Genomic DNA, 26,628 nt, shown 5'->3' with positions numbered 1-26,628 from the left:
AATTTGCACTTCCTATGCACATCTAAACTCAACTTACGCCTATGGGCTCCGCTTCCGTTCTCTCTCTCTACGTTCAACCAAAGGTAAAATGTATTTGTCGTCCTCATCTCTCTCTTCTCTTCTGACTAACAATCCTTTGTTTCTTGAAGATTTCACTTAGCCTACAATACGAAGCCTTTGGCTGCTACATCTCGCGCTTTCGTGCTCACGGTGTGCTTTTTTCCTTCCCTAACACTGCATCGTCCTTTACTAGTGGGCCGAACATGTTTCAGGTTCAGGACTTTGGTTGTGAGGGCGGCAGACGGTGGTGCAAGGCGGCCGTCCAGTGGCCGAATAGTGTACAGACAGTCTCAGGGAGAGAATGTATTTCCTATTGCTCCGGTCCAGAAGATTGCGTCCTTTGTCGTGCCCGTTGGCGCTTTTATCGCCGTTACTTTCGGTATGGAAACTTTACAGGTCACTATGAAGCATTGCCTCCATGATTTAAGTGAACACTATTATAATGATACACTTATTTAATTCATTTGTATTGATATGATTATTCTTGAGTGATGATAATCATTCTAGTATTTAGCCTATGATCACTGAATATGGGATTGCAACAGTGGACACTGGACACTGGCCAATTTAGCCCTTTTGTTTCTCCAAGGATGTACTAATTTATGTCTGCAGCTGACAGTTTTGTGGAAATTGGTGGAGAAAATATGATGAGAAAGCCAAAAAGGCCAACATTGTTGGAAAATAAATCTCCTGCTCCTGTAAAAGAAATGAATTGGTCTTTTGCTGCTGGCACGAATTTATTTCCTGGTCTCACTGGAAAGATTGGCAGAGAGTCCAAGCAAAAGCCCAATGAATTTGCCAAGGAAATTAGGTCATTCAGCATTGTTGACATGTCAGGTATGCTTGCTAGATTGATTTGAGCAACAACAGTAAGGTTTATGTAGCATGTTTCACTGAAGGCTTCAGGATGGAATTTCATTTTCTAAATGTTTGCACTGTCTTCTGCTGTATTATTCTTTAATATTCTCTTGTAAATGGAACGTTTCAAATATTTTATTGCATTTTTTTTAACCATTTTGAGTTTGATTAATATCCTAAGCTGATGAGCAATGAATGGACTTTGTCAGGGTTTTCAGGGATTTTTGAGGATAATAATTGATTCGACACTAGTATGATATTCTGTGAAAAAGGGTTAGGGTTTAAATTGAATGGAAATGACCTGGCACTGTGTCAGTAGTTTGAAAGGTACCGTCTATCAGGAAGCAATATGTGGGCTTTGATTCTCCATTGTTGCTAGCTAGGCTTAGAGCTTTAAACATATGATGGATAAGATGCAAATGGAAAATCAGATCCAAATTTTGTGCAGATTTGCTTGCAATCAAATAATGAATTTTTTTAGAAACTGTCTTCTCTGTCATGCCTAGTATTTGTTATATATTACCTCCACTGTCTTCTTGATGTCATGTTTGGAGTTAAAATTGTAAATGATAATCCCAAAGACAGCTACAGAGCTTCTGAAAAATCTTTAAAGCACATAATGAATTGGTCCCTTTGATGAAATTTTATAGAACAATCTGAAAAGCCTAAAACATAATTACACTTAATAATTATGAAGCTGAAAACTTTCAAATAAATTGGACTGACAAAACTAATGAAGACAATGCTAATTCACACCACAGTCTTTGAATGTCCAAAGGCCCATCATTGATAATAGAGCATAATCCAAGTCTCTGTGTTCTGCATCACTTCGACATTTCAAATGCAATCAGCATTTTTTTTTCTTTTATGTTTAGTCCTTTCTTTTGTTTGGTTGGCACTATTTTGTTCAATATTTCTAATTTATGACTGTAATATAAATTATTGTCTTCCAATATTAATGTTGAACTTCCAAGTATTTATCAGGGTGTAACTTTGGAGATGAAGGACTATTTTTCCTTGCTGAGAGCTTAGCATACAATCAGGTTAGACTTCTTCAATGGTTTATTATTCTCTCCTTTTGGTTCTTATAGATTTAGTTATAAATTTGGTTTTTTTTTTTTAATTTTTAAATTTTTTATAGTACATTTAATAATAGTTTGTTACGAATTGACTGGATGTATATTAGTTGCTTTCAGACTCTAGAGGAAGTGAGTTTTGCTGCAAATGGAATAACTGCAGAAGGAATGAAAGCCTTTGATCGTGTTCTTCAGTCAAACATTGTATTAAAGACTTTAAACTTGTCTGGGAACCCTATTGGAGATGAAGGAGCTACGGTCAGCTGTCAGCACATGTCCACTTTTATACAAATGACTAGTAGTTAAAGATTTGAAGTACAAAGATGTTAGTGGCTCTTTTATGTTTATTGCTGCAGTGTTTTGGATTTCTTTCTTGAATTTAGGATTGTGTTTTCTTTTGATTTTTGCTTTTGCATTTCCATTTCAATTATACTTGTAAAGATAAAACTTCCTTTTCTTCTTAGCTCGGGTTATTAAGCTATATCATTTAGCTTGTTCCATTCTTCTTCAAAGGATACATGCAATTGATAATTTGATAGTGGAAGTTTGAATCACTTTCCTGTTGAATACGATCATTCTTCTTTTTCAGGGTCTTTCAAATATTATTTCAATCATTTAAAACTACAATGGCCATCCAGCATTGATTACTTGGACATGCATTTTTGGGTGATTATCATGCACAAAGCTCTCAATGCAGACCATGGTAACATAGCCAGAAATTTTGCAAATACCTTTTAGTTTGGACCTATTTATGGCTATAATTCAATTTGGTCATTGATGATTGAACGCAAATAAAGCTTTCTTTCGATTAATTTACTGGCCTTGTGATAAGAAAAGAAATTAAGAGAGATTCCATTTGTAATCTCTGGTTTTAGTATTGAAATTTGTGTCATCTTTGACTTTTGGACATATGCCAAAATCAAATATTTTGTGATATCTCTGTGTTGGTTTCCTTTTCCTTGCCAGAAAATTACTTAGATAAGGGATTTTTGCAACAAAACCAGCAAAAAATCCATATGAAGATTTTCATTTATTGATAAAGACAATAAAGTGACAAGGATCACTAATAAACATGATTTGTAACTCCTTGACAGGGATCAGGGGATCTTTGAGCAAATATATACCAAATATATACCAGATTATAGTTGAGAAATGTGTGTATATATATGTGTGTGTGTGTGTGGTGTGTGCGTGTGTGTTGCATTGAAATGCGCAAACTACTCCTTATCAAAGAGAAGAGAGGAGAGGAGAGGGGGGGGGGGGGGGGGGGTGGGTGGGTGAGGTGTATTGAGGAAAATTGACCATACTGGTTATTTGATTTGTCAATAATATTGATTAAGCTTTTCAACATTTTGCTAATCTAATATCTAGTAACCAGTCCTATGTTCTAGGTAAATTTATTTTTTCATGAGGTTTTCCCATAATCATGTATATTGCTGAACAGATTTCATCATTGCTACAATATGACTCTTGATATAATGATATTATGACTTAACAACAAAAGAGAATGCTGTGTGAAAAATGCTCAGCATTTTCATCGCATCACTATCTTTATACATTAATGAGCATGTCATGTAAGAGTTACTTCTGGGTTTATTTTATCATTTTTGCTTTCCAATTATGGTTCAAATTTTTCATGAGGATTTCCTTTCTATCATGTGCATGACTAAACTATTGTCATTGTTGGTAGTTGGCACTATGTGACTTGTGATATAATGCCTTAATATTGAAGTAGCATGGTGAGCATAACCAACCTAAAGTGCTCCTTGTAGTTCTGAGCATTTTCACACTTAACAATCTAAATACAGTAATGATGAAACTCAGTGTGCGTACTTTCCTGATTGCAATTTTTCATTTCTCTTTTCCATCGATGTTTAGATTGTTTCATCTGATCTTTCGCATTCAGGTTTACCTGTTGTGAATTAATTTTTTGCTTTAAACTGAGTTTATGTGATATATTAGTGGATAATGCTGGTATTCAAAAGCTCCAGCTGAACAGTGCCAACCTGGGTGATGAGGTGGACTTACTTTTGGCTTGTGCCTGAGGAGTACATTCTAATTCAGTGAGCATGTGCCTGAAGTGTTTTTCACTTTCTGTGCAGGGTGCAAAGGCAATTGCAGACTTGTCGAAGAAAAATTCAAACCTGCGTGTGGTTGAGCTTAACTACAACATAATTGATTATTCTGTATGCACATACATCGACATTTGCTTAAGATTATAGCTAAATTGGCAAGCCCCTCTATGCCTATTAAATTAAAAGGTCAAAATTTTAAATTGATATTGTTATATGATTTGTTTTTGGAAATGGAAGTAGGGATTTACAAGTCTTGCTGGAGCATTTTTGGAGAATGCCACTGTACAAAGTATATATCCCAAGTGAGTATAAGTTCTCAGATTAACATATCCAGTTTATCTATAAAAACCTTTGGATTTAATTGATTGGGTTTTAGATAAATATTTTGAATGGTGCACTTTCTTTATGATTTTTTTGGAAAATCTTGCTGACATTCAATCACTGTCAAGTGGCAATTATGGCGGTGCTTTGGCTAAAGGACTTAAGGGAAACAAGTCGTTACGGGCGTGGTTACTAAAGGCGCGCCTCAGGCACATTTCTGACTTAAGCTCACCAGGTTCAAATCTTAGCGTCTTATACGCTTAGGTGTGCACCTTTATTTCAGACACAAAGTTTTAAAAAGTTATCCCTTCTTTATTTAGTGAGCACTTTCATTGGTAAAAAATATTAGCACTTAAACTTGATATTTGTTGATGTATAAGAATCCTTTATAATGACGCACTAGGAAGTTTTTAGAATTAATATTGCTGGTGCTAACTAGTTATCAAAATTTCATCAAACCAGTACACTCAAAATCGCAAACCTATCATATTTTCATTTTCAACACTATCATCTATTATCATCTTTTTTGAAATATATTGCTTCTATACCTATTTCAAGATATATGTGCCAAAGGAAAAAAGGAAAAGTATTACATTTATTTACCTTTTATGGATTTTTTAATTTTTTTTTTTATTTTTGTGCCTCATTTTGTTCAATCATGCACATGCGTCTTGCGCTTAGACTCCAAGACTCCTTGACACCTTAATGCAGCTTGAGCTTTTAATAATTATGATTGCGGGGACACGTCACAATACCTTTTAATTTCCTTTTTCCCTCCCTTCTAATCGTCTCTGATCCAAATCAAGTGGATTAATGACTTCTAGATTTTTACCAATGATGATGAGTGATGGAGTTTGGCTTGACCATCTGGCAATAGATTACACAATCTAATTAATGGTGATCTATTTAGAAACAAATCCAGCAACATACATGCCAACTAAGTTACATATGTCCAGTAGAATATGCTTGATATCTGATGAAAATGAAAGCATCATGTGATCCAGCTTTGTCAATGTTTTTGAAGGATTAATGATGTCGGTCAAACCTCCATAAAGATTTCTTTCCTCCACAGCAGTATGAATGGGTTAAAATGGATTCTGAGCTACCCATAGATTATGTAGACAGATGATTGATTATGAATTATGTGGACTCAATAAGTCATGGCACGTAGCAATGGTTAGATATGAAGGTTTTATGTAGTCTTGATAAGCAATTTGAAGTTCTATTGAGTGTGACACCATTATCTCAATGCTGCGAAGCATTGAACTTTATTTTTTAGTTTCTTATATTATGTGTCAAGATGATTTGGTTTCAAACATATCTAAATGACAAAAAATATCTATTTGCTAACTTTAATTAGTTTGAAATTAAGACTTAGAAAACATTTGATATAAAATTAAAAATTTAAAGGTTAACTGTTATTTTTGTAAATTTTAAAAGAGTAATTGTTTAGGGAGTAAAAAATAATAAATATTATAATAAATTAATAATTAATTATATTTGGTAGGAGGTTAAAAAAAAAACTTAGATAAAATATAGTGTTAATCCATTTGTTAAGTTTTGTTTACCTAATCCCCTCAAGATTAATATTTAACCCCTATTATGGGGTTAAATGTTAAGGAGGTTAAAGATTAATATATTCTCTTCTAACATTTAAATAATATTAATAAAAGATTAAAATTCATGTGGGTAATAATTACCCTCAAATAACCTTGTACCAAACGCCATATTAGTTGTTGTCACTGTATATTATGTGCCAAGATGGAACAATGCTACATGCATAGGGTTTTGAGTATGCTGGCATGATTGGATATAGGATTCACAGTAAAGTTATTTTAATTCAGGAACTTCATTTGCAAGGGAATTCAATTAGAGACGAAGGAGCTCGTGCCTTGATGTCAGGTTTATCTTCCAGTAAAGGTGTGTCTATTACTCAATCAATTACCAGTTTAAGTCGCCAAATTCAATCGATTTAAAGAACACCAAACTTCATTTAGTAAAACTAATTTGCATGTTTGCTCTTCAGCAAAACTTACCCATCTAGACCTTGGAAACAATTCAATTAGCGCAAAGGGAGCCTTTCACGTTGCTGAATATTTAAAGAAGAGCAAGAGCCTGTTTTGGATGAATGTGTATATGAATGACATGGGTGATTGGGTGCTGAAATTACTGAATGATTATCTGCATTCTCTATTCAGCTTCTTGGCTACCTTTAATTCAAGTTAATGCCAAAAGATGGTTCTAGATTGGACTTTCATGTTGTTGATATTTTTTTCCTGAATATTTATCAGGTGCTGAAAAAATTGCAGATGCTGTAAAGCAGAAATAGAGTATGACAATAATAGACTTGATGAGAAGAGAGTACTTATCATCCCTTGCATATGTGCTTTAATTGCTCCCTGAATAGCTGTTTAACAAATGAATTCTATCAACTCGTCTGGGTGGAAATAACATCCATGCCGAAGGGATAAGTGAAATTGCTCAAGTTTTGAAAGATAACTCTGTCATCTCAACAGTGAGTCCTTTGTTTCTTATGACGATTTAATCTGTTTCCTTTTTCTTCTCCATTTTAATCTGGTTTCTGTCTGTCTCTCTTACGGTTGGAAGTTGGCTATAATCCAATTGGAGTTGATGGAGCCAAAGCTTTATCTGAAATTCTTAAGTTTCACGGAAACATAAAAGCATTAAAGCTTGGTTGGTGCCAGGTTAATCCACATATATGCGTACATTTGTGGATCACTTGCTTAATTATTCATAATGTGGCATGGAAATGTCCTGCTGATAGGAGCAAAAGACGCAGAGTACATTGCGGATACTTTGACATGCAATAATACCATATCAATTCCAGACTTTCGAGGAAATGGACTTAGAGATGAAGTTGTTCTCAATTCAGATCCTTCTTATGTGTTTTGGCTACTCTAATCAGTCAATCTTATTTTTTTTCTGCCTCATTTACATAAAATATTTGCAGGGTGCAATCTGCTTGGCTCGGAGCTTGAAAGTGGTGAATGAAGTTCTTACTGAACTCGACTTAGGATTCAATGAAATAAGAGTAAAGAATCGTTCTTTTATTGAATCTTTGTTGACAAACTGAAAACATCCTGCACTGTTTCATGTTGATCTTGTGTACAGGATGATGGGGCTTTTGCTATTGCTCAAGCACTCAAGGCTAATGAAGAGGTGAAAATTACCTCTTTAAACCTTGCAAATAACTTCCTCACAAAATTTGGGCAGGTAAATACTTAGCCTCTTCTCTATTTATCACATGGAAATTTTGCTTTCCTATTTTGTTCACTTGTGGTGCATTTTCATGAATATATTCATTCTATGCAGAGTGCTCTCGCTGACGCAAGAGATCATGTATTTGAGATGAATGAGAACGAAGTGAACTTTGTTTTCTAGAAGAATTAGATTCACTATACAGGGAAATAGTTTTTTTCATATCTTTGAGCATGAGCTATATTTTTCTGCTTACTTCTTTTCCGGCGAGTATAGGTAAGAACTAAAACACTAAAGATTTTTTTAGCTATAGCTAACTCATCAAGCTAGGCATTTGGAATTTTTGACATTGAGAGATCACCACTTACAGTTATGTGTCACTGTAAAATTTTTCCTGACTTCATAGAGTTCAAATAGGTACAAGCTTCCTTGTTTCTTTCTATCTGTTTATAGTAATGACTGACAAAAGTATGATTTGGTTCAATCTGCATGTTTTATGCTGTTAGCATAACATCTTAATCTTATTATATTACCTAGTTCTTAGTTCAGGCTTTTGTTATGAGTTTTTATAAGTTTAGGTATTAATAGGTTACTATTTTAATTCGATTTTAGTTTAATTTGAAGTAACAGAGCCAGTCATGCTGACTATTTTAGGTGGCATTCTACCCAATGCCTGCTGAGATCAGAGTCTTGGGAACCGGAAGTTCATACTTGGATCGCCGGCTGTTCCAAATGCCTCCCCGGAAATAGATGCATAGGTGATAATTCCTATGCTTTAACCTAAATCATGCCCTCCATTACAAATTTTCAATGAACTGGTTATAAATTTCGTGGCAAATGGCTCCTCACTGCAATTAATAGCGTCAAGGGTTTCTAACATATAATACGCATGTAATGATAGGAGTTTGTTTTTTCATTAGATTTTTCAAGCGTTTAATTTTAACCTTTAAATTTATTACGTTTATTACAATTTTTTTAGGGTAAATTATAAAAAGTTACTACTTCCATATGTCTTTTATTTGTCACATTTGAATTTTGGGATTGCATAACTTTATTTTTATAGAAATATATTAGTAATTAATTAAATTACTTTTTATTTTGAAGATTAAAAAGTAAAATTGAAAAAAAAAGATAGTTAATGTTATTTGATTTTTTAAATAGCATAAATAATTTTAGATAAGAAAAATTTAAATATGATAAATAAATATGGATGGATGTAATATTATATGGTTTAGTTAATTTTTAATTAAGATTCTCATATTAATTCTTTAACAAAAAATATTTTAAGTTTATACGTCAAGAAAATTATTTAGATGTGGTTAAAAAAATATAGTAAATTATAATTTAATTCTTAAAATTTAATAAAATTTAAATATTAGTATTTGTATAAATTTATTTATTTAGTTATTAATATTTTAATAAATAAAAAAAGTTAATCTTAATATTAGATTTATTCCACAACGATTGATTAGTTTTGAGTGTGAGTGTATAAGCATAATAGGTATATCATTCAATATTGTTTGGATGTATGTATTTATATAGTAAATTATATATGTATATTGAAAAAAAAAACATAAAATCATAAGATGATTTTTTTTTATGTTCATTTTTTTTAACCTTCGCACCCAAATTTGACGTTGCTTAGTTCATATGGCCCGTGGCAGGGGAGGTATTGTCGGGAGGATATAGCTCAAAATTATTAAAGCTTTGTTTGATTAAGGTCTCTATAAAGTTGTCGAGTTTATTACCTCCAACCAAACAACTACAATAGCAAAAGCGTAAGCACCTCGTAGCTTGTGTCATGGTAGGCAAGTGCAATCCCAATCTCTTTCTCGTATGCCCGTGAGTCAAGTGAGTGACGTATCTCATCTTCTCTCTTATATCATTTAGCCAACTGTATTTTAGCTGTCATCGATCTGCTCGGTCAACATTATTGTAGGTTTAGGTTAGCAACCCAGTTTTTTCCTTGTCTCATCCTGTCATCACGATTAAAACGAACTCGTTTCATGCTTAATTAAAGCGGTGCACGGTGGCTTCGGAAATTGTGACAGTGGGATACAGCTGTTTTGTTTTGCCGAGTGAATGACCTATTTTATCCTCTTGCCTACTACACTCAGACCAAGAGAAATAGAAGAGCAAAGAGTTGGCCTTTCTTGGCCTTATTTATTTCTTTTCTCCGTACACTGACCGTTTCCTTGTTTCTTTTGTTGTATTTTGCCGTATGAAGACGAGAGTATATTTGCATGTTAACAATAGTGATTAATAATTCTTTAGGTTGATTTGGCCTATTTCTATTGTCAAGGCCTAATAATTCGAAAGGTGGTAAGCTGGCAGTATGGTCTTGTCTGCCATTAAGCAGAAATTCTACTGTATGTTACTCGACTGTATGGTCTTTTCTGCCAGTGAGCAGAAACTCCTCGTCTGCCATTAAGCATAAATATACTAATTTTACTCTTCCAAAACAGTATTATAATGCATTACCACCTTAAGTCTCACTATTATATATAGTATGCAATTCACTCAACAGATGTCTGCAGGATTTTGCCACTGTCATACCTGCTTATGCTTTCATTAAATACATGATCAGCTTAATTTTTACACTGATTTCATCTCATGAATCAAACAAGTTTCTATTTTAGTGGAACATGCATAATTCTCTATTTGCCTGTATCTAGTACGTCCAAAACACTGGTAATTCGCATTTGAATTCTTATAATTACCAGATTCAAACAGAATGGGAGTTGAGAATGGCTCTAAAGCAAATTAAATAACTTGTTATTTTTCAAAAAAATGTTATACTAGAATTATCTCTATACTTGTATTTAGACAAGAATCAGAATGTGATCAAGATATTATAAAATTGTGTCCCCTTGGCCAAAAAAGTAATATAGCTTCACAAGTACTGCAACCAGAGTACAAACAAAGCCCGTGGGTGAATTGGTAATTGAGCCAACTATACTATAAATAAACTACCAGGCTCGGTGTTCAGTATCCCAACACACTCTTAACAAAGCCCATTGGTTAGATCACGTCAACACCTTCAGACTGGTAGTACTTTTAAATGGCTTTACGCTCTCTTCTTTTGGTGGCAATCCTTCTTTTCTGCATAGCCCAGGTAGAGAATTCTAGTCTCCAAATTCTCCTCTTGAAAACTACTTCTAATCCTAAAATAATACCTTCATCACAACCCTCATGGAAATGTTGCAGGTTTCATCTGACATCGAGATTGAAGAGCAAAGCACCGAGTTGGTGAAAGGAGCTAACAGAAGGCTCTTGCCATTCGTGGGTTTGTCCAAAAGCCGTAGTTTTTTCAAGTTTTTGTGTTGCTGAAAAATCTATATCTTACCACCATAACTGATAATAGTTAATTTTGGTACGCAGATTGTGGAGGGTTGTGCAAGGTGAGGTGTAGTTTGCACTCGAGGCCTAATGTTTGCACAAGGGCATGTGGCACCTGTTGCTTTAGGTGCAAGTGCGTGCCTCCAGGCACCTCTGGAAATAGAGAACTGTGTGGGAAATGTTACACTGACATGACTACTCATGGGAACAAGACTAAGTGCCCTTAGAATGGCATTGGCACCTATATCGTATATAGTGTATACTATAGGAACTTCTCTTTTGTTAATGTGCTATTATATAATAACCAGTTGGGTTTATGGATGTTCTGTTGTGCAATGTTAATGTAAGGAAGCTTCTCGATGCAAATTAGTCTCCGTTGTCCTTGCTGTTTTTGAACTGAAATTTTCTCTGATTTTCATAGAACTTCATTCTAGTTACATGCAGGTGTCAAGCCCATTAATTATACTTATTACATAAAGCCATTTTGGCTTCAATGACGCTGACTAGTTCTTTTCAGGCCTCACCGTTCTCTGCTCGCGTGCCGTCTGGTAAACAGTTCCACACAACATAATATTTAGCTCAGTTTTAGTTCTATCGGAATTTAATCCATCGAAAAATAAGATGGTTTTTTGGGCTTGGCCCATTTAGACTTTTTACGTGAGGCTTTTACTTCTTGTGCTAAGACGTGATCTTCGCTTCATGGCCTATGGATCAACACATCACAAAATTTTTCTTCATTTTCAACTCTAATATATTCAACATTAGCCATCCTTCCTTGTCATATATTAATTGAACTCATTTATTTAAAAATTTCATTAATTATATGTTGAACTTGGAATGATAACAAAAAGAAAAAAGGAATAAAATATCATACGCTTGTGTATTTGCCAAGTGAAATATTAAAGGGTAGATAAAAAAATATGAAAAATGTCGAAATTTGATGGCAAAGAGGGGGGAGCTGAGGTTGAGGAGGACAACTCAAGTCCTTAACACTGTTTGAATGGAGGGAATAAAGGAAGAAATTATATATATATATATATATATATATATATATATATATATATATATATATATATATATATATATATATATATATTTAAATCCAAGGAAGGAAAATAATTTTATTTTAAAAGAAAATATGGATGGATAAAATTTTAAAAGGGAAACAAGTTTTAGATTCGAATTTCTTTCTTTTTTTTTTCTCTAAATCAAGAAAGAAAATAAAGAAGATAATAATAACGAGTGAAAATAAATTTTTATTTTAAATTTTAGATTGTTTGATTCACAAATACTATGGCTGTCTCTCTTTTTGTATTGTGTTTGATAGGAGGAAAATAATAAAAATGAAATTAATAATAATAATAATAATGGAAGAAATATTTTTTTCATTTTAAATCTTATAATAATTTTATGCTACAAACACATTCCCACAGTCTTTTTTAGACTTGTTTAGATTAAAGAAAGGAAAATAATAAAAATAAAAGGACAATAATGATAAAATATAACTTTTTTTCTTTTTACGTTTGGATATGAATATGAAATTATTTAAGGAAATGTATTTTATAAATAATAAGTTTATAATTTTGTTTATAAATTGAAAGAAATTTCAAAAAATATAAGAATATATTTATAATTTTAACATTTTTCGAACACTTCCCTTTTAATTAAAAAAAAAAAATTCTAAATTTTCTTAGTCAAATAAAAAAAAAATATATATTTTTTTTTCCTTTGCCCTCCTCCATTCAAACGGAGTACAAGACCCAACACACCAAATTTTGTTGTGATCTCAGTCGGCCGACATGAAATTGATCACGTTTCAAGCTAACACAAGAAAATTTGACCACGAGCCAACCGCCCGGAAAGAAAGGTCGCGTTATATGCAAATAACTCAATTTGTGAGTTGACCAATTGTACATACTCATAATCGTAATATATATATTTTTTTTAAGTTTTAATTTTTCTAAAAAAAAAAAATTAGGTAAAATTTAAATTCAACATTTTACACTAAAATAAACACTAAATCACTAAATTATTACTTGAATGAGGAACCCTTCTTCCTCCATGATTTCATTTACAGCCGCCCAATCAATAAGTCAACCAAAATGTGGTCACACTTTGACTTTATTTTTTAATATCACGTAACGAACTTTCACTTTCTTTTACATTCACCACAATTACGCAATCTTAATTCAAATTAATTAAATCATCAACATCCAATCAACCGTTGCCTTTTTTCATACTAACTAATTTTCTGATAACTAATAACTGGATTAGCCATTGAGTCTTTATGGCAAAAACTCGGTGAGTGAATCAATAGTTCAACAAATAAATTATTAAAAAATAAATTAAGTATAATACATATTAATATAAATAAATAAAATTAATTAATTAAATTATTATTATTATTATTATTTAAAATAAAATTTTAACATTTATTAAATTATATTTACATAAATTTTAATAGTATTTTCTGATTTTATATAAAAGTATTCAAGTAATATAATATTTAAAATTTTTTTAAAAATATATAATTTTCTTTTTAATATTTATGAAGTATTAAGTATATGTTAATAAAATAAATATATTAAAATAAAAAACACATAATAATTATCAAGCGTGGTAATTGATTTTAAATTTAAAAATTTCTTATATTTTGAGTTTAATTTTCCATACCAATATTTAAAAAAAAAAATAAGTTGAATAATTAAATCGGAGGGGTCACACTGATTTACCGGTTCAACAACCAGGTTGACTGGATCATATCAAGTTACTTTTTTATTGATTTAATTATAAATTCAAACAAATTTGAGAGCCGATTCATTAGTTCTTTGGTTTAATTCAATCCGAGTTTAATAACTATGATATTTACTCATGAGTATACAAAAATAAATTTAAGAAAATTAAATTAAATAAAAATTAAAATTTATGTAAATAATTAGTAATTAAATGGAAAAAATAGTTAGTGTTAACACTCTAATTCACTCGTTTAGTCATGAATAGAAATTGATCAGATTCTGACCATTCATTCATTTGATAATCATTTGTTTCGCTTGTTTGAAAACTAAATTTATATAATAATTTAATTTAATTTAAATTTTTTTCATTTGTTATATGCACATATAACCTAATAATTAAAAGAATTAATTATTTTTAATTCAAAAAATCATTTTAAATGAACTAAAAATTATATCAAAATGATTTTCGAAAATACATTTGAATTCTCTTTTTATAAAATATTTTTTTTTTCAAAGGAAGCCATTAATTTTGAATTAAATTAGGAAAAATATTTGTGGATGTAAATTGTAGAATATGCAAAATGATGGATAAACGTCCAAATCTAAAATTGAAAAGGTTTGAGATTTTGCAAGCTTTTAATTATCTAAGCCGACGTATATAACAATTGCGTCATTGAGATGGAGTAAGCAGTGACGCATGCAGTCGACGTATGATACGTTAGGGGTGGCAAATTTAATTTACAGCCAACCATCTTTTTATTGTAATAATCTAATATAGTTTCATTTAATTTCATACCTTGTTAGGGGTCCTATTGATGGTTTCCCCCATCTGCACGTAGTTAATTTGCGTGTTTCTTTTTTTATCAAAAACTGTGTTAAAACGAATTTTCTAAACATTTATCATAAATTAAATTCAACCATAGATATAGATAATTCAGCAAAACCCCACCAACTTAGACAGTTTGATTATGATACAATTTTTTTTTTCCTGCGTGCTCAATGGTATTACGTCTTTTCAAAAAAACTATAATAAATTATATTATTATATCAAACCAACAAAGCAAGTGTTGTAAAATAATCAAGGCATATTTCAATTATTCGTTGGTTATATAAATGGATTTGATCTATAAATAGGGGCATCTTGATGAGTGATGAACAGAAAAAGCCACCGAAAAGAAATGAGGGGAACAGAGTTCAAAGGGCACGTCCTGCTGCTCCCTTATCCAAGCCAGGGCCACATTAACCCTCTTCTCCAATTCGCTAAGCGTTTAGCCTCCAAAGGTCTCAAGGCTACATTAGCAACTACCCATTACACTGTCAAGTCCATCTGTGCCCCAAATGTCACCGCTGAACCCATTTCCGATGGCTTTGACGAAGCTGGCTATGCTCAGGCCAAGGACGTTGAGTTGTACCTCAAGTCCTTCAAGGCCAATGGCTCCAGAACTTTGTCTCTGCTCATCCAAAAATTCCAGAATTCTAGTGTTCCTGTCAATTGTATTGTGTATGATTCTTTTCTGCCATGGGCTCTTGATGTGGCCAGGCAACATGGCATTTATGGAGCTCCATTTTTTACTAATTCAGCTACTGTGTGTAGCATTTTCTGTCGCATACATTATGGGCTACTTACCCTGCCCCTGGAGTTGGAGGATAATAAACCTTTGTTATTACCTGGCCTGCCTCCATTATACTATTCTGACTTGCCAACTTTTCTCAGGTTGCCAGAGAGCTACCCAGCTTATTTGGCTATGAAATTGAGTCAGTTTTCTAACTTGCACATGGCTGACTGGATTTTTGCAAACACCTTCGAAGAGTTAGAAAGCAAGGTGTATATATACGTTAAACATCGTCATTGTTTAGTAGATTTTTATTTAACTTTAATCTTAGCCTCTACACACTGTGATCCACTTCAATTAGTGCTGACAAATTTCATTGTATGTTCAAACAGGAGGCAGGAGGCATATCAAAGCTTTGGCCGGCGAAGTTGATCGGTCCGATGGTTCCATCTTCCTACTTGGATGGCCGGATTGAAGGAGACAAAGGATATGGAGCAAATCTATGGAATCCACTTGGGGAAGAGTGTTTGAGATGGCTAGAAACAAAGGCACCTCAATCAGTGGTGTACGTATCTTTAGGAAGCATGGTTTCCTTAACAGTAGAACAGATGGAAGAACTTGCATGGGGCTTGAGAGAAAGCAACTTAAACTTCTTGTTAGTTGTGAGAGAATCTGAAATGAATCAACTTCCAACTGGGTTCGTAGACTCAACAAATGACAAGGGTCTAATAGTGACATGGTGCAACCAGCTTGAAATGCTGGCACACAAAACCATAGGCTGTTTCGTGACACACTGTGGGTGGAATTCGACCCTTGAAGCTCTGAGCCTTGGTGTACCAATGGTGTGCATACCACAATGGACTGACCAAGTTCCTAATGCCAAGTTTGTGGAAGATGTCTGGAAGGTGGGGATTAGAGCAAAGGAGGATGAGAAAGGAGTTGTGAGGAAAGAAGAAGTGGTTAGATGTTTGAAGGAAGTAATGGAAGGAAACAAAAGCTATGAGATCAAGAAGAATGCGAGAAAATGGAGTCAGGAGGCCAGAAAAACAGTTGGTGAAGGAGGCAGCTCTGATAAGCATATCAATGATTTTGTCCAGCATTTGGAACTTGCTAATAAGAAAGAAGAGGCAAAGGTTTTGAATGGCTATCGTTAGAGTCATCAGATTTCACAAATCTTTTCCCCTGGATTAGGCATATTCCATAAATTACCAGTGGGTCTTCTGATATTGTCTTCTTTTTCCATATTCTTGGTTAATGGTTTTTTTTTTTTTTTTTTTTTTTTTTTCAGTAGTAACCAATGAATGTAATCTATTTATAGATCAGTAACAGGTGTTTTCTTTTACCAACTCTGTTTTGTTTGCCAACACGCTTGAGAAAGTAGAAAATATTTCCGTGTAGCCAAGCCAGAAGCCACAGCCCACAGATGCCAAACACTTCTGTTGAGTCATGGCTTATCTTATGGCACGTTCCCTGCATTACCCAATTAAAATCTCCACGCAATTAACTTCAATCATTATCGCTAACCACCAATTGGACTTTGGTTTAATATGCTCACCATTGATTTAACCAAAATTTTATATATAAGATAATTAAGAAAATAATCTTATAATGTTTAAAATTACATTAGAAAATTTGTACAATCAAAATATAATAATAAAAAGTTAAATGAATTTATCCATACAAATTAAACATAGTGACTATGCTCAAATGATTATATGTCCAATGATAAAAAAAGAAATTAATCCTACAAAAAGCAGTTGGAAAAACAAATAAACAGATAATAGAAATGAATGCAATGGCCTATTTATTCCTCTCGAGAAATGAATGCAGAAAGCAAAAAGATACCAGAATTTGCAAATCGCACGGGAACCACCAAATTGTTATCAGCGAACTCCAATCGCTCCCTATTTGATCTCATGAGGCGAACGAAATTCAGATGAAAAACCTCAACCAACTCTTAATTTTCATTCATCTTCGTTAATTTATTATTATTATTATTATTATAATACTAAATTAAAATTTATTTACATCTTCATTCATTAATTTAATGCATTAAAATAAAAGAGAAAGAGAACTATAAATAGCTTGCCAAATTCAATCCAAGCAAAACTGGAAAGTAAAATCTAAATGTATTTCCATTAGAAATTCCCATTATAGAATTTATTTACCTTACGAAACAACCTTCCACAACCATCATTATCCCAAATGTTTTGACGTGCAAATTGAAACCAATCCATTACATGGCCCTCTGGGCATCAAAATACGTAAGGCTCCCAACTGAGCCGGTAAATCTATTAACCAAGTACAAGGCATTTGATTCTTGAAACACAGAGTTGCAACCCAATGGGCAACTGTATTTGCCTTCCCTCTCACATGAGAGAACTGAATAGAATGGACAAGAGGATAAAGATTCTTAATGATCTAACAGCTGCATCTATTTCCCAATTGCTATTATCACAAGTATTCAAAAGAGTGGACATCACTATTGTGAATCTGATTCCACTATAGTCGATGCAAATCGCATATTGAAGAAAGGCATTGGTGGGTTAGCGACATGACTCGCAAATTTCGGCAGTCATTATTGTTCCCACACGGCTTACCCACCAAAAATTGGTATCCCTCGCTATGATAATAAAATTCCTCCCTCCCAATTGCACTGTTCTTTGTTCTCAAATCCTAAATTATCTTTTAGTCTCCCTCTGCAGACTCCAAACTCCAGCAAAAACTTGGCTTTTTCCCGTGCTATTTTTTCAGTGTAAAAAAAATGCTACCTTTTTCTTGGAAATAGATACAGGCCAAAAGTAAAACGGTAACGGTGGCGTTTTTTACAATAGAAAAAATAAAGAGAAAGCCAATAATTATTAAAACGTTGAGTATTGGCTTTAAGTAAAACAAAGCGTAGCAGAAAAGAAGATGAATTCTGTTATGAAGATAAATAAAGCTGAAAAGAAGGAATATGCGGCAATGAATGAATGATTCTGTTATGTAATTTGTCATAGTAGTTAGGAAATTGAATCTTATAGGCTGAGCAGCTGTCAATGAGCTACGAGCTAAATATAAAGACATTCGTTTGCACGGAGGAGCTTATGAAATGAGAATTATCTTCTTGAGTCTCTTCTCCTATGATTTTCTCCTCTTCTCTCTAAATCTTGCTCTCTTTTCTCAATTTTTTCTGTTAAATTCTTAGTGTTGAATCAGAAATCAACTAATGTCTTTGCATATTCCTCCAAAGAATTGTCTTTATGATAACTGTAACATTCAATCCCTGCTCTCTCCAATATTTTAGCAACTGCTTCAACAGCATCAACAGTGTTTGCAAAAATCATAATTCGACTAACACCAACTCCAGATCTAGATACTTGGTTCACAGCACCTATGAGTGTATCCACCAGGGTATCAACTGTAACTTCAACCCACTTCTGTTCCAATCTGGCAGAGAAAGCAAACAATTAGTTAATCAACAAATCAATTTGCTCTATCATGAAATAGGCCAAGCAGCAGAATCCAAAATAATGGCAAGTTGTAACAAATAGCAAGCACCATAGAATGTGGCAGCTGGGGTTGTGACAGTGAAGATAGTTTCCACTAATCCAAATGGCACCAGGAAACGTCCGTTCCAACACAGCTCCAGCAATTTTTTTCCCATTAATGGGAAGGGTGGCTGCGACAAAGATGTACTGTTTACTGCACACATAATCTTTTCTTACTCTCCTCCAGTATTTTCTGTTGATGGACCCAGCCTCATTATCCTCTTTTAAGTCCTCAGCTTCAATATCACCTTCAAAATCTTCATCCTATTCTGAGATAGTTTCACTCTGTAGTTCCTCATCATCTTCCAAGCCAAACTCTCCGGGAGAATCAGAACCTAACTCTGCAGTATTCTCAGGTGCAGATTTATTTACTTGAGACAACTGCTTCTCATCAAAATGGAACATATTTATTAGACAGATAACCTGATTATGGAAACTCCCACAGAGAAGCATGTCTGCTTCATCGAACACCTGCCAATTACAGTACAAAATAATTCAACAGAAACATATGATTTCTTAACTAACCAATCTCAATGTCATGGTTCAATTTGCCAACAAAACAACAACGACACAGGTTGTGAAGGAAAGAAAAATACCACATATTTCACATCACGCACAAAATTCAACATTGCTGTTCTTTTGGGTCAATATTATTAACTGATTTAATATCTGGTTAATTAACTGGCCATCCCTGAAGTCAAAATTTCTTAACTGATTTAATAAATATCTAGAACGTTAAAATGAACATAGGAATCCATCAGAAAAAATAACTCACAACCTTACACTAAAACAACAGAAAAACTTTCCACCAATGCCATGCAGACGCACATTTGTAATTAGATAATAACAATGAGGGCATCAATACCTGTTGGCCACAGACAGCTGTGACTCTGAGAAGTGGTTGACCATTATCATCACAAAGACCACTAGCAATTCGAACAACTTGTTCACATAACAATACATTTGGACAAAGAACTAGAGAAAGTCTGTTGGAAGGAATCAATCCTTGATCAGAATCAGAATCCCTTGATCAGAATCAATCCTTAACTTATCAATTAAGGAAATCAAGTAGGTGTGAGTTTTACCACTACCAGTCTCCGCTGCTACTACCACGTTCTTTCCTGGAGTATTGATGGTATAGAGGCAGCCCAAAATGCAAGATCAATATAACATTATAGAAATTTGATTCAAACAGGAGCAAAATGCCATTAGCAATTTCAAATATAGAAATAAAATAAATTACAGGTTTCCTGGACAAGTTTAGAGAGATGTGATACTCAAATTAAGGAATGTTTGGGCATGACTAGATACCATTTGGGTATGACTAGATAGGACAACTATTAACAAGAAGTTCGTTTTATTTGTAGATTAAACGGAAGCTAGCGTTCAAAGAAGTGGTTTCAATTTGCCATAGCTTTGGTGTTCATACAATTACAAACTCAAAGACTTGCACCTCATTTATCAACACAAGGACAGGTTTCATGATATTTTCCGCAAACAACAATTGGGATAGCGAGAGTTAGAAGACGAGTATGTGAATTCCAAAAAACCTTCCAATGGAGCATGTAAACCTTTTGCTGCTGTTTATTTTTTCTTTTGTTGTTCCTTTTGACATGAAACTAAAAAACGAATTTTCTTTTCTTACCTTCATTTCTGGAGACCATAAATTTATCTCCCGTGTTTAAATTTGCTTTGAAATAGCTAGCTATTCGTTGAAAAATGAACATACATATTGATATATGTGAATTTTATGAGACTCCCCCGAACTAGAGGCGGTCTTTCGAGTCCAAGATTAGATATATAGCTCGACAGAGCCGATCAGACAAACCGAGAGAAGCCCACGAAACATCTTATAAGCGAAGAACGTGTCGGCTCCCCCTTAACGGAAACAACAGCAGCAGCTAATGTGGAAAAGCGCCGATTTCTTCTTCCGTATGACTGACTGAGACAAAGGTAACGGATTCTGGACGAAGAAAATGGAGAAGATGAAGAGGATAGACGAGAATTAGAGAGATATGAATAGGAGTGCTTCAATCCCGAGAGGAGTAGTTAAGCGGTGATGAGAGTTTGAAGAAATGGAGCACCGAAGTAGAGCGATAGACGAGCAAGTGTGTTGTAAGTGGAAGTGTTTGCTCTTTTCCGTTTTTAGGTTTAGGCGGAGAAGATAGGAAGGTGACTTTAAGGTACGGGTTTTAAGCCAAAACGCTTCGCCGTTGCTATGCACGGAGCGTTGATTAAAAAACGACGACGTATAAAAGCCGCTGTTTTATCCCACATCGCAGAAAGAGGCTTAAGATTAGGGACGAAGATGCTAATAAAAGGAACTTCCAGAAACTGTTTGAAGCATACCTTTCTCGGCCTTTTGGCTAAGATCAAGTGTAGTATCTGTTCTTATCAGTTTAATATCTGATACGTGGGCCATTGGCTCACATGATATTAAATTAATTTTTTTATGGGGAGGGCCCATTACGGTAGCTTGCTGCTGGGGTTCTCGAGCGTCGCCCATGCGTTGCACTACTGCAAGGGCCCGGCGCACCCACCAAAGCTTAAGTCAAATGTGTTTTAATTGAACAACTGTTTATCAGAATGTCAGCATTAATATTGTTGCTGGAGAAATTTAAAACCCACATTTCATAGGGTTCAAGAAGGGCATTAATCCCTTAAAGGATGACGTTGATAATCTTATATATATAGCATATTCTTTACTTTGTTTCAAAGTACTTTGATAAGGTTATTTTTACGATAAGCGAATTTGTAATAAAGCACTTTGTTTTATACTTTGATAAGGTTATACACTTTGTTTCATATTTTAATAATGTTGTAATAAAGTTACTCATTATATAACTCGAAAGACATTACATGTTTCACATTTTGTTTTTTATTATATATTTCAGTATCGATTTGTAACGGGTGAATTATCCACTATAGCTCAAAAGACATTATATAATCAAAATTTTATTTTTGATTATGTACTTTAGTATCAATTTGTAATGAGTGCAGTGCTAACGTAATTTTTCTTAATTGAATTTCTATCTTCGTGAAAAAAAAAAACATTAATCATGATGTAGAATCAATGCCCCTGGCGGCACCGTGGCTGAGGATAACCATTATCCTGAATTTGTTCATTTGAACATTGGGTTTGACCTGAGTTATCTATCACTCAAAAAATATAAAATATAAATATTAGAATATGATGTTACTTTGAAGAAAATGATAAATATCCAGAACTTTTAATAATATTGTTATATTTAAATAATTTAAATTTAGATAAAAAATTTTCATCATCACTATATATTGTTATTTATTCACTTTCTTTTTCAAATGAAATAAATATAATATATTTTTTTAAGTGAAGGATTAATTTTCACAACAACATAGAGTAAGTTATTTATTTATTTTTTTAACAAGAAAAAGAAACTTCATTCCAGAAACTGTGGATGAATACATCCTATCAGAGTTGAACAATCTTTGTAATTGGGTTGAAGGATTTGTAATCCATCCAGAAAACACATCACCCAATCTAACAGAGTTGGCTAACCAATGTGCACACCCATTAGCAGCTCAAGAACAAATTAACAGACCAAGAAGGATGATCAGCTAACAATCTTTGCAAGTCATGAATGATGATCTCAATAGCCCAGGGAATAAAATCTGCAGAGTTGCAAAGCAGCTGAACAATAAAAACGAGTGTCAGATTCAAAAATAACATCTCTAAACCCTTTAACACTTGCAAAAAGCATCGCTTGTCTCAAAGCCAACCCTTCGGCAGCCAAGGTAGATAAACACATAGCAGGGAATGCAAACCTATTCACCACAGCTCCATGATGGTTTCTCACTATAACCCCAAACCCCGAATTAGAGGTTTCACTATGGCAGGAGGCATCCACATTAACTTTGAGGAAGGGCTGCGGAGGGGGAGTCCAATGTGCAGGAGGAGCCCTGTGCAAGACTAACTGAGGCGAAGAATGATGTTGTGGAGGCGCTAAACTTGCATCTCACCAACCGCATTCTGGGCCTTAAGAAAAATCACTAGAGGGTCTGGCTGAAGGGACTCATAAATCACAGAATTTCTAGTCTTCCATATGTACCAACATAAGAAAGCTACTAAACAAAGAGTGCTAGAATCATCACGAGTTAACATATCAGTCAAACTTTGCCAGGAGCTGAACCCATTTTCTCTCGGAATAAAGCCAAGCATCGGACCAAACCAACTGGCCTTGGCACGAGGACAAAAGAACAGCACATGTTTTTTGGATTCCAAATTATCAATACAAATAGAACAACCAGGGGAATCCACACACATCCTACTGAAAAGCTTCACTCTTGCAGGCAAAGAGTTAGTGCTAGCCCTCCAAATAAAAAGACAGATTTTGCGAGGAAGGGGCAAAGACCACACACTCTTCCAATAAGCAGAAGTACGGTTATGAGATGAAGATGGATTTACATTTAACAAAGAGCCAGCCTCGCATTTTTTTAACATGAAGTAAACAGATATAACAGAAGGAACACCAGAGCGAGAAAAGTGCCAAATTCTCCCTGGTTCTTACGGGACTATTCCAAGAGGAATTTTTTGAATTTCTTGACACTCTGCTGGAGGAAACAACTCCCTTAGAATGGGGATATTCCATTGAGATGATGCTGAATCCATAAAGTCGACCACAAAAAATAGGACAATCAGTAGGCCGAGTACTACTAACCTTAAAATTCAGAGAGTAGGTTATTTAAGTAGTTTAATTTCAGTTTCATAATATAATGTGTGAAGAGATTAAATAATAACAGTCTACTTAAAAATTTTTAATTATTAAAAGAGAGATAGAAGTATCATGACGTAGTCGATGCTCCACAACTCTCTCCCACAACTTCATAGTATGGCTCATGAGTTTAATTTCCCTATAGTTTGAGCAACTCTGTATGTCTCTCTTATTTTAAAAAATAGGTACTAAAATACTATTCCTCCATTCATCAGGCATTTTCTTTGAGTTTAGAATCTTATTAAATAATTTAGTTAACCATGCCACTCCCAGTATTTGGGAGATATGGGAGTGGCATGGTTAACTAAATTATTTAATAAGATTCTAAACTCAAAGAAAATGCCTGATGAATGGAGGAAGAGTATTTTAGTACCTATTTTTAAAAATAAGGGAGACATACAGAGTTGCTCAAACTATAGGGGAATTAAACTCATGAGCCATACTATGAAGTTGTGGGAGAGAGTTGTGGAGCATCGACTACGTCATGATACTTCTATCTCTCTCAATCAATTTTGTTTCATGCCTGGTCGTTCAACTATGGAAGCGATCTTTCTCATTAGAAGCTTGATGGAGAAATATAGAGATGGGAAGAAAGATCTACACATGATTTTTATTGATTTGGAGAAGGCTTATGATAGTGTTCCAAGAGAGGTCTTATGGAATGCGTTAGAACAAAAGAGGGTATCTATTAGGTATATACAAGTATTGAAAGATATGTATGAAGGAGTAACTACTATTGTGCGCACAGTGGGAAGGGACACAAGAGATTTTCCGATCTCAATTGGATTACACCAAGGATCAGCCATAAGCCCTTACCTTTTTACATTAGTTTTAGATGAACTGACGAAACATATACAAGAGAGTATTCCTTGGTGCATGATGTTTGCGGATGATATTGTTCTGATAGATGAGACACGAGAAGGAGTCAATAGGAAACTAGAACTTTGGAGAAGTACTCTAGAGTCAAAGGGTTTTAAGTTAAGTAGAACGAAGACAGAATACATGCATTGCAAGTTCAGTGAAGGCCAAACTGGTGATAGGGAAGGAGTTAGTTTGAATGGAGTGGCACTGTCCCAAAGTAATCACTTTAAATATCTAGGCTCGATCCTTCAAGTAGATGAGGATGTGAGGAGGATGTTAGTCATAGGATTAAAGCCGGATGGTTGAAGTGGATACGTGCCACGGGAGTTTTATGTGATCGTAAGATTCCCAATAAATTAAAAGGAATATTTTACCGCATGACCATACGACCGCTATGCTATACGGTAGTGAGTGTTGGGCTTTGAAAGAGTCGTATGCATCTAAGATAAGAGTTCTGAGAGATGAGAATGTTAAGGTGGATGAGTGGCCATACTAGACTAGATAAAGTCCGTAATGAAAGTATTAGAGAAAAGGTAGGAGTGGTGTCAATTGAAGATAAGTTGAGAGAAGGGAGATTGAGGTGGTTTGGTCATGTGAAGCGTAGACATACGGAGGCTCCAGTTAGACAAGTAGAGCATATTAGGCTAGAGGATAGAAAGAAAAAAAGGGGTAGACCTAAATTGACTTGGAGGAGAGTAGTACAGCATGACTTAGAAGCATTACACATTTCTGAGGATTTAACCCAAAATCGTTCAGAGTGGAAAAAGCGAATCCATATAGCCGACCCCAAATTTTTGGGATAAAGGCTTAGTTGAGTTGAGTTGAGTTGAGTTGAGTTATTAAAAGAAATTATATAAGGTAGTGTCCCATTTTCTTAGTCACTTGTGTGGTTATGGTACAAGCCTGCAAGAGTAGTGAGAGCAAAGTGGAAAAATGATCCGAAACGAAAATATCGAAGACTAATTAATCTAAAGGTTGTTTAAACATATAATAGGCTAATATAGGTTTCTTATGCCCTTACTTAATTGGTTGTTTTCCAGCGAGACGAGGTGAAATGGATTTTGAGCCAAAGAGGGAAAAACTGGTGAGTTGAAATGAAGAGCTAGAATCCCTTATCGAAAGGAAGAGAGAACCAAATGAAGAGAGACCCCTACAAAATAAGAGTAAATCGCAACAAATCGATATCTTTGCGCTTGGGGCAATGACGCAGCTAATGAGGTTCTAACCGAGGCGCGTCTATTGCTGGTTGAAAACTATTTCCAAACCCCCTCTCTGGCCTGTGTCACGGAGTAAGAAGTCTGCTCACCTCAAACTTGCTTCAAACCGTGCGGCCTTAGTCTTCCCCCAAGACTAAGTCAGCCTTTCCACACTCAAAGTCTATAAAGATAGACTAACAAGGGTGACAAAGGGAAAAATGGTGAGAGAGTGAGTGAAACACAAGGAACAAGTTTGGCAAAGGGAAAGTAACTTTACTACTCAAAGAAAATTGATTTACAAGCCTAAGGCTCACAAGAGAGCAATAAAGTGGGCTAAATACACAAAAATACACTTGGAAGCTTTGGTATGGCTTGAGAGCATGTGGAGACTCTTGGTTGCCCAAATGAAGGCCAAAAACCCCTATTTATAGCCTTCATGCCGAGTTGGAGTGATTTGGGCGGCCAAAATTCGAAAATTGGCGGGTTGGCAGAAAACTGGCGGGGACCCTCGTTTTGGCGGTCCGCAGCGGTGAACTCGCTTAAGTGGGCTGGCACCGCGCCTGGGCCGCTCCTCCCGCGCTTAGCGCTCTCCAGGCGCTTCTGGAACCTTCAGGCGAACCTCGTTTGCCTGCGCGCCTCGCAGCTCCCGCGCCTAGTTTGAACCTCGTTTGCCCGCGCGCGCGCCCAGCCTTCCCGCGCTGATTTGAACCTCGTCCGCGTGCGCGCTCAGCATTCCCGCGCGCCCGTTCCCGCGCGATGAACCTCGTTTCGCGCCTTGTCTGCCCGCGCGCTGCTCCCACGCGGCCCGCACGCCCGACGGGCCCAGCGCCGGGACGGCCCGTGAACCTCGTTTTGGGCCTCCCATCGCTCGGCTTGCCCAAAGAAGCGCCAAAGACGCCTCGGCACCTCTGAACCTCATTTTGGCGTGCAGTAGGCAGACTTAACCTCATTTTGGCCTGCACCTCTCGGCAACTCTCCTGCTTGCCCGGTTGGCCTGTTTGCCCCGAAAATTGACTCCCGCAAACATTGCCTCCCGGCAATGCACTTTCCCTTC

The 26,628-nt window shown here is 35.0% G+C and overlaps 2 protein-coding genes, 1 long non-coding RNA gene, 2 other non-coding genes and 1 pseudogene across 8 annotated transcripts; 5 read left to right on the top strand and 1 right to left on the bottom strand.

Annotated features, from left to right (window-relative positions):
• Positions 1-41: 41 nt before the first annotated feature.
• LOC110632034 (uncharacterized) lies at positions 42-8,616 on the top strand (annotated as a pseudogene).
• Positions 8,617-10,566: 1,950 nt separating this feature from the next.
• Positions 10,567-11,314, top strand: LOC110632043 (snakin-2). The gene is made up of 3 exons (XM_021780133.2): positions 10,567-10,724; positions 10,817-10,895; positions 10,991-11,314. Exons 1-3 carry the CDS (start codon positions 10,671-10,673, stop codon positions 11,173-11,175), a joined length of 318 nt encoding a protein of 105 aa, XP_021635825.2. The 5' UTR covers positions 10,567-10,670; the 3' UTR covers positions 11,176-11,314.
• A 3,438-nt stretch (positions 11,315-14,752) lies between these two features.
• On the top strand, positions 14,753-16,582 carry LOC110632036 (UDP-glycosyltransferase 74B1). The gene is made up of 2 exons (XM_021780126.2): positions 14,753-15,506; positions 15,629-16,582. Exons 1-2 carry the CDS (start codon positions 14,835-14,837, stop codon positions 16,388-16,390), a joined length of 1,434 nt encoding a protein of 477 aa, XP_021635818.2. The 5' UTR covers positions 14,753-14,834; the 3' UTR covers positions 16,391-16,582.
• Positions 16,583-17,419: 837 nt separating this feature from the next.
• Positions 17,420-21,100, bottom strand: LOC110632035 (uncharacterized). 4 transcript variants are annotated; one of them, XR_009151195.1, is made up of 5 exons: positions 20,412-21,098; positions 19,852-19,887; positions 19,632-19,752; positions 18,777-19,237; positions 17,420-18,665 (listed from the first exon to the last, which is right to left on the bottom strand). It is a non-coding gene; the product is annotated as an uncharacterized LOC110632035 (long non-coding RNA). The 4 variants fall into 4 exon arrangements; XR_009151194.1 differs by having other exon boundaries at positions 19,632-19,887; positions 20,412-21,100; XR_009151193.1 differs by having other exon boundaries at positions 17,421-18,665; positions 19,852-21,095.
• An 11-nt stretch (positions 21,101-21,111) lies between these two features.
• Positions 21,112-21,307, top strand: LOC131183521 (U2 spliceosomal RNA). The gene has a single exon (XR_009151571.1). It is a non-coding gene; the product is annotated as a U2 spliceosomal RNA (small nuclear RNA).
• Positions 21,308-25,561: 4,254 nt separating this feature from the next.
• On the top strand, positions 25,562-25,693 carry LOC131183616 (U4 spliceosomal RNA). The gene has a single exon (XR_009151658.1). It is a non-coding gene; the product is annotated as a U4 spliceosomal RNA (small nuclear RNA).
• The last annotated feature ends 935 nt before the right edge of the window (positions 25,694-26,628 follow it).

This window comes from Hevea brasiliensis, chromosome 9 (assembly GCF_030052815.1).
Source record: "Hevea brasiliensis isolate MT/VB/25A 57/8 chromosome 9, ASM3005281v1, whole genome shotgun sequence".
Lineage (NCBI taxonomy): Eukaryota > Viridiplantae > Streptophyta > Magnoliopsida > Malpighiales > Euphorbiaceae > Hevea > Hevea brasiliensis.
Note: the sequence above shows the minus strand (reverse complement) of the source record. Positions and strands in the feature narration are given on the sequence as shown.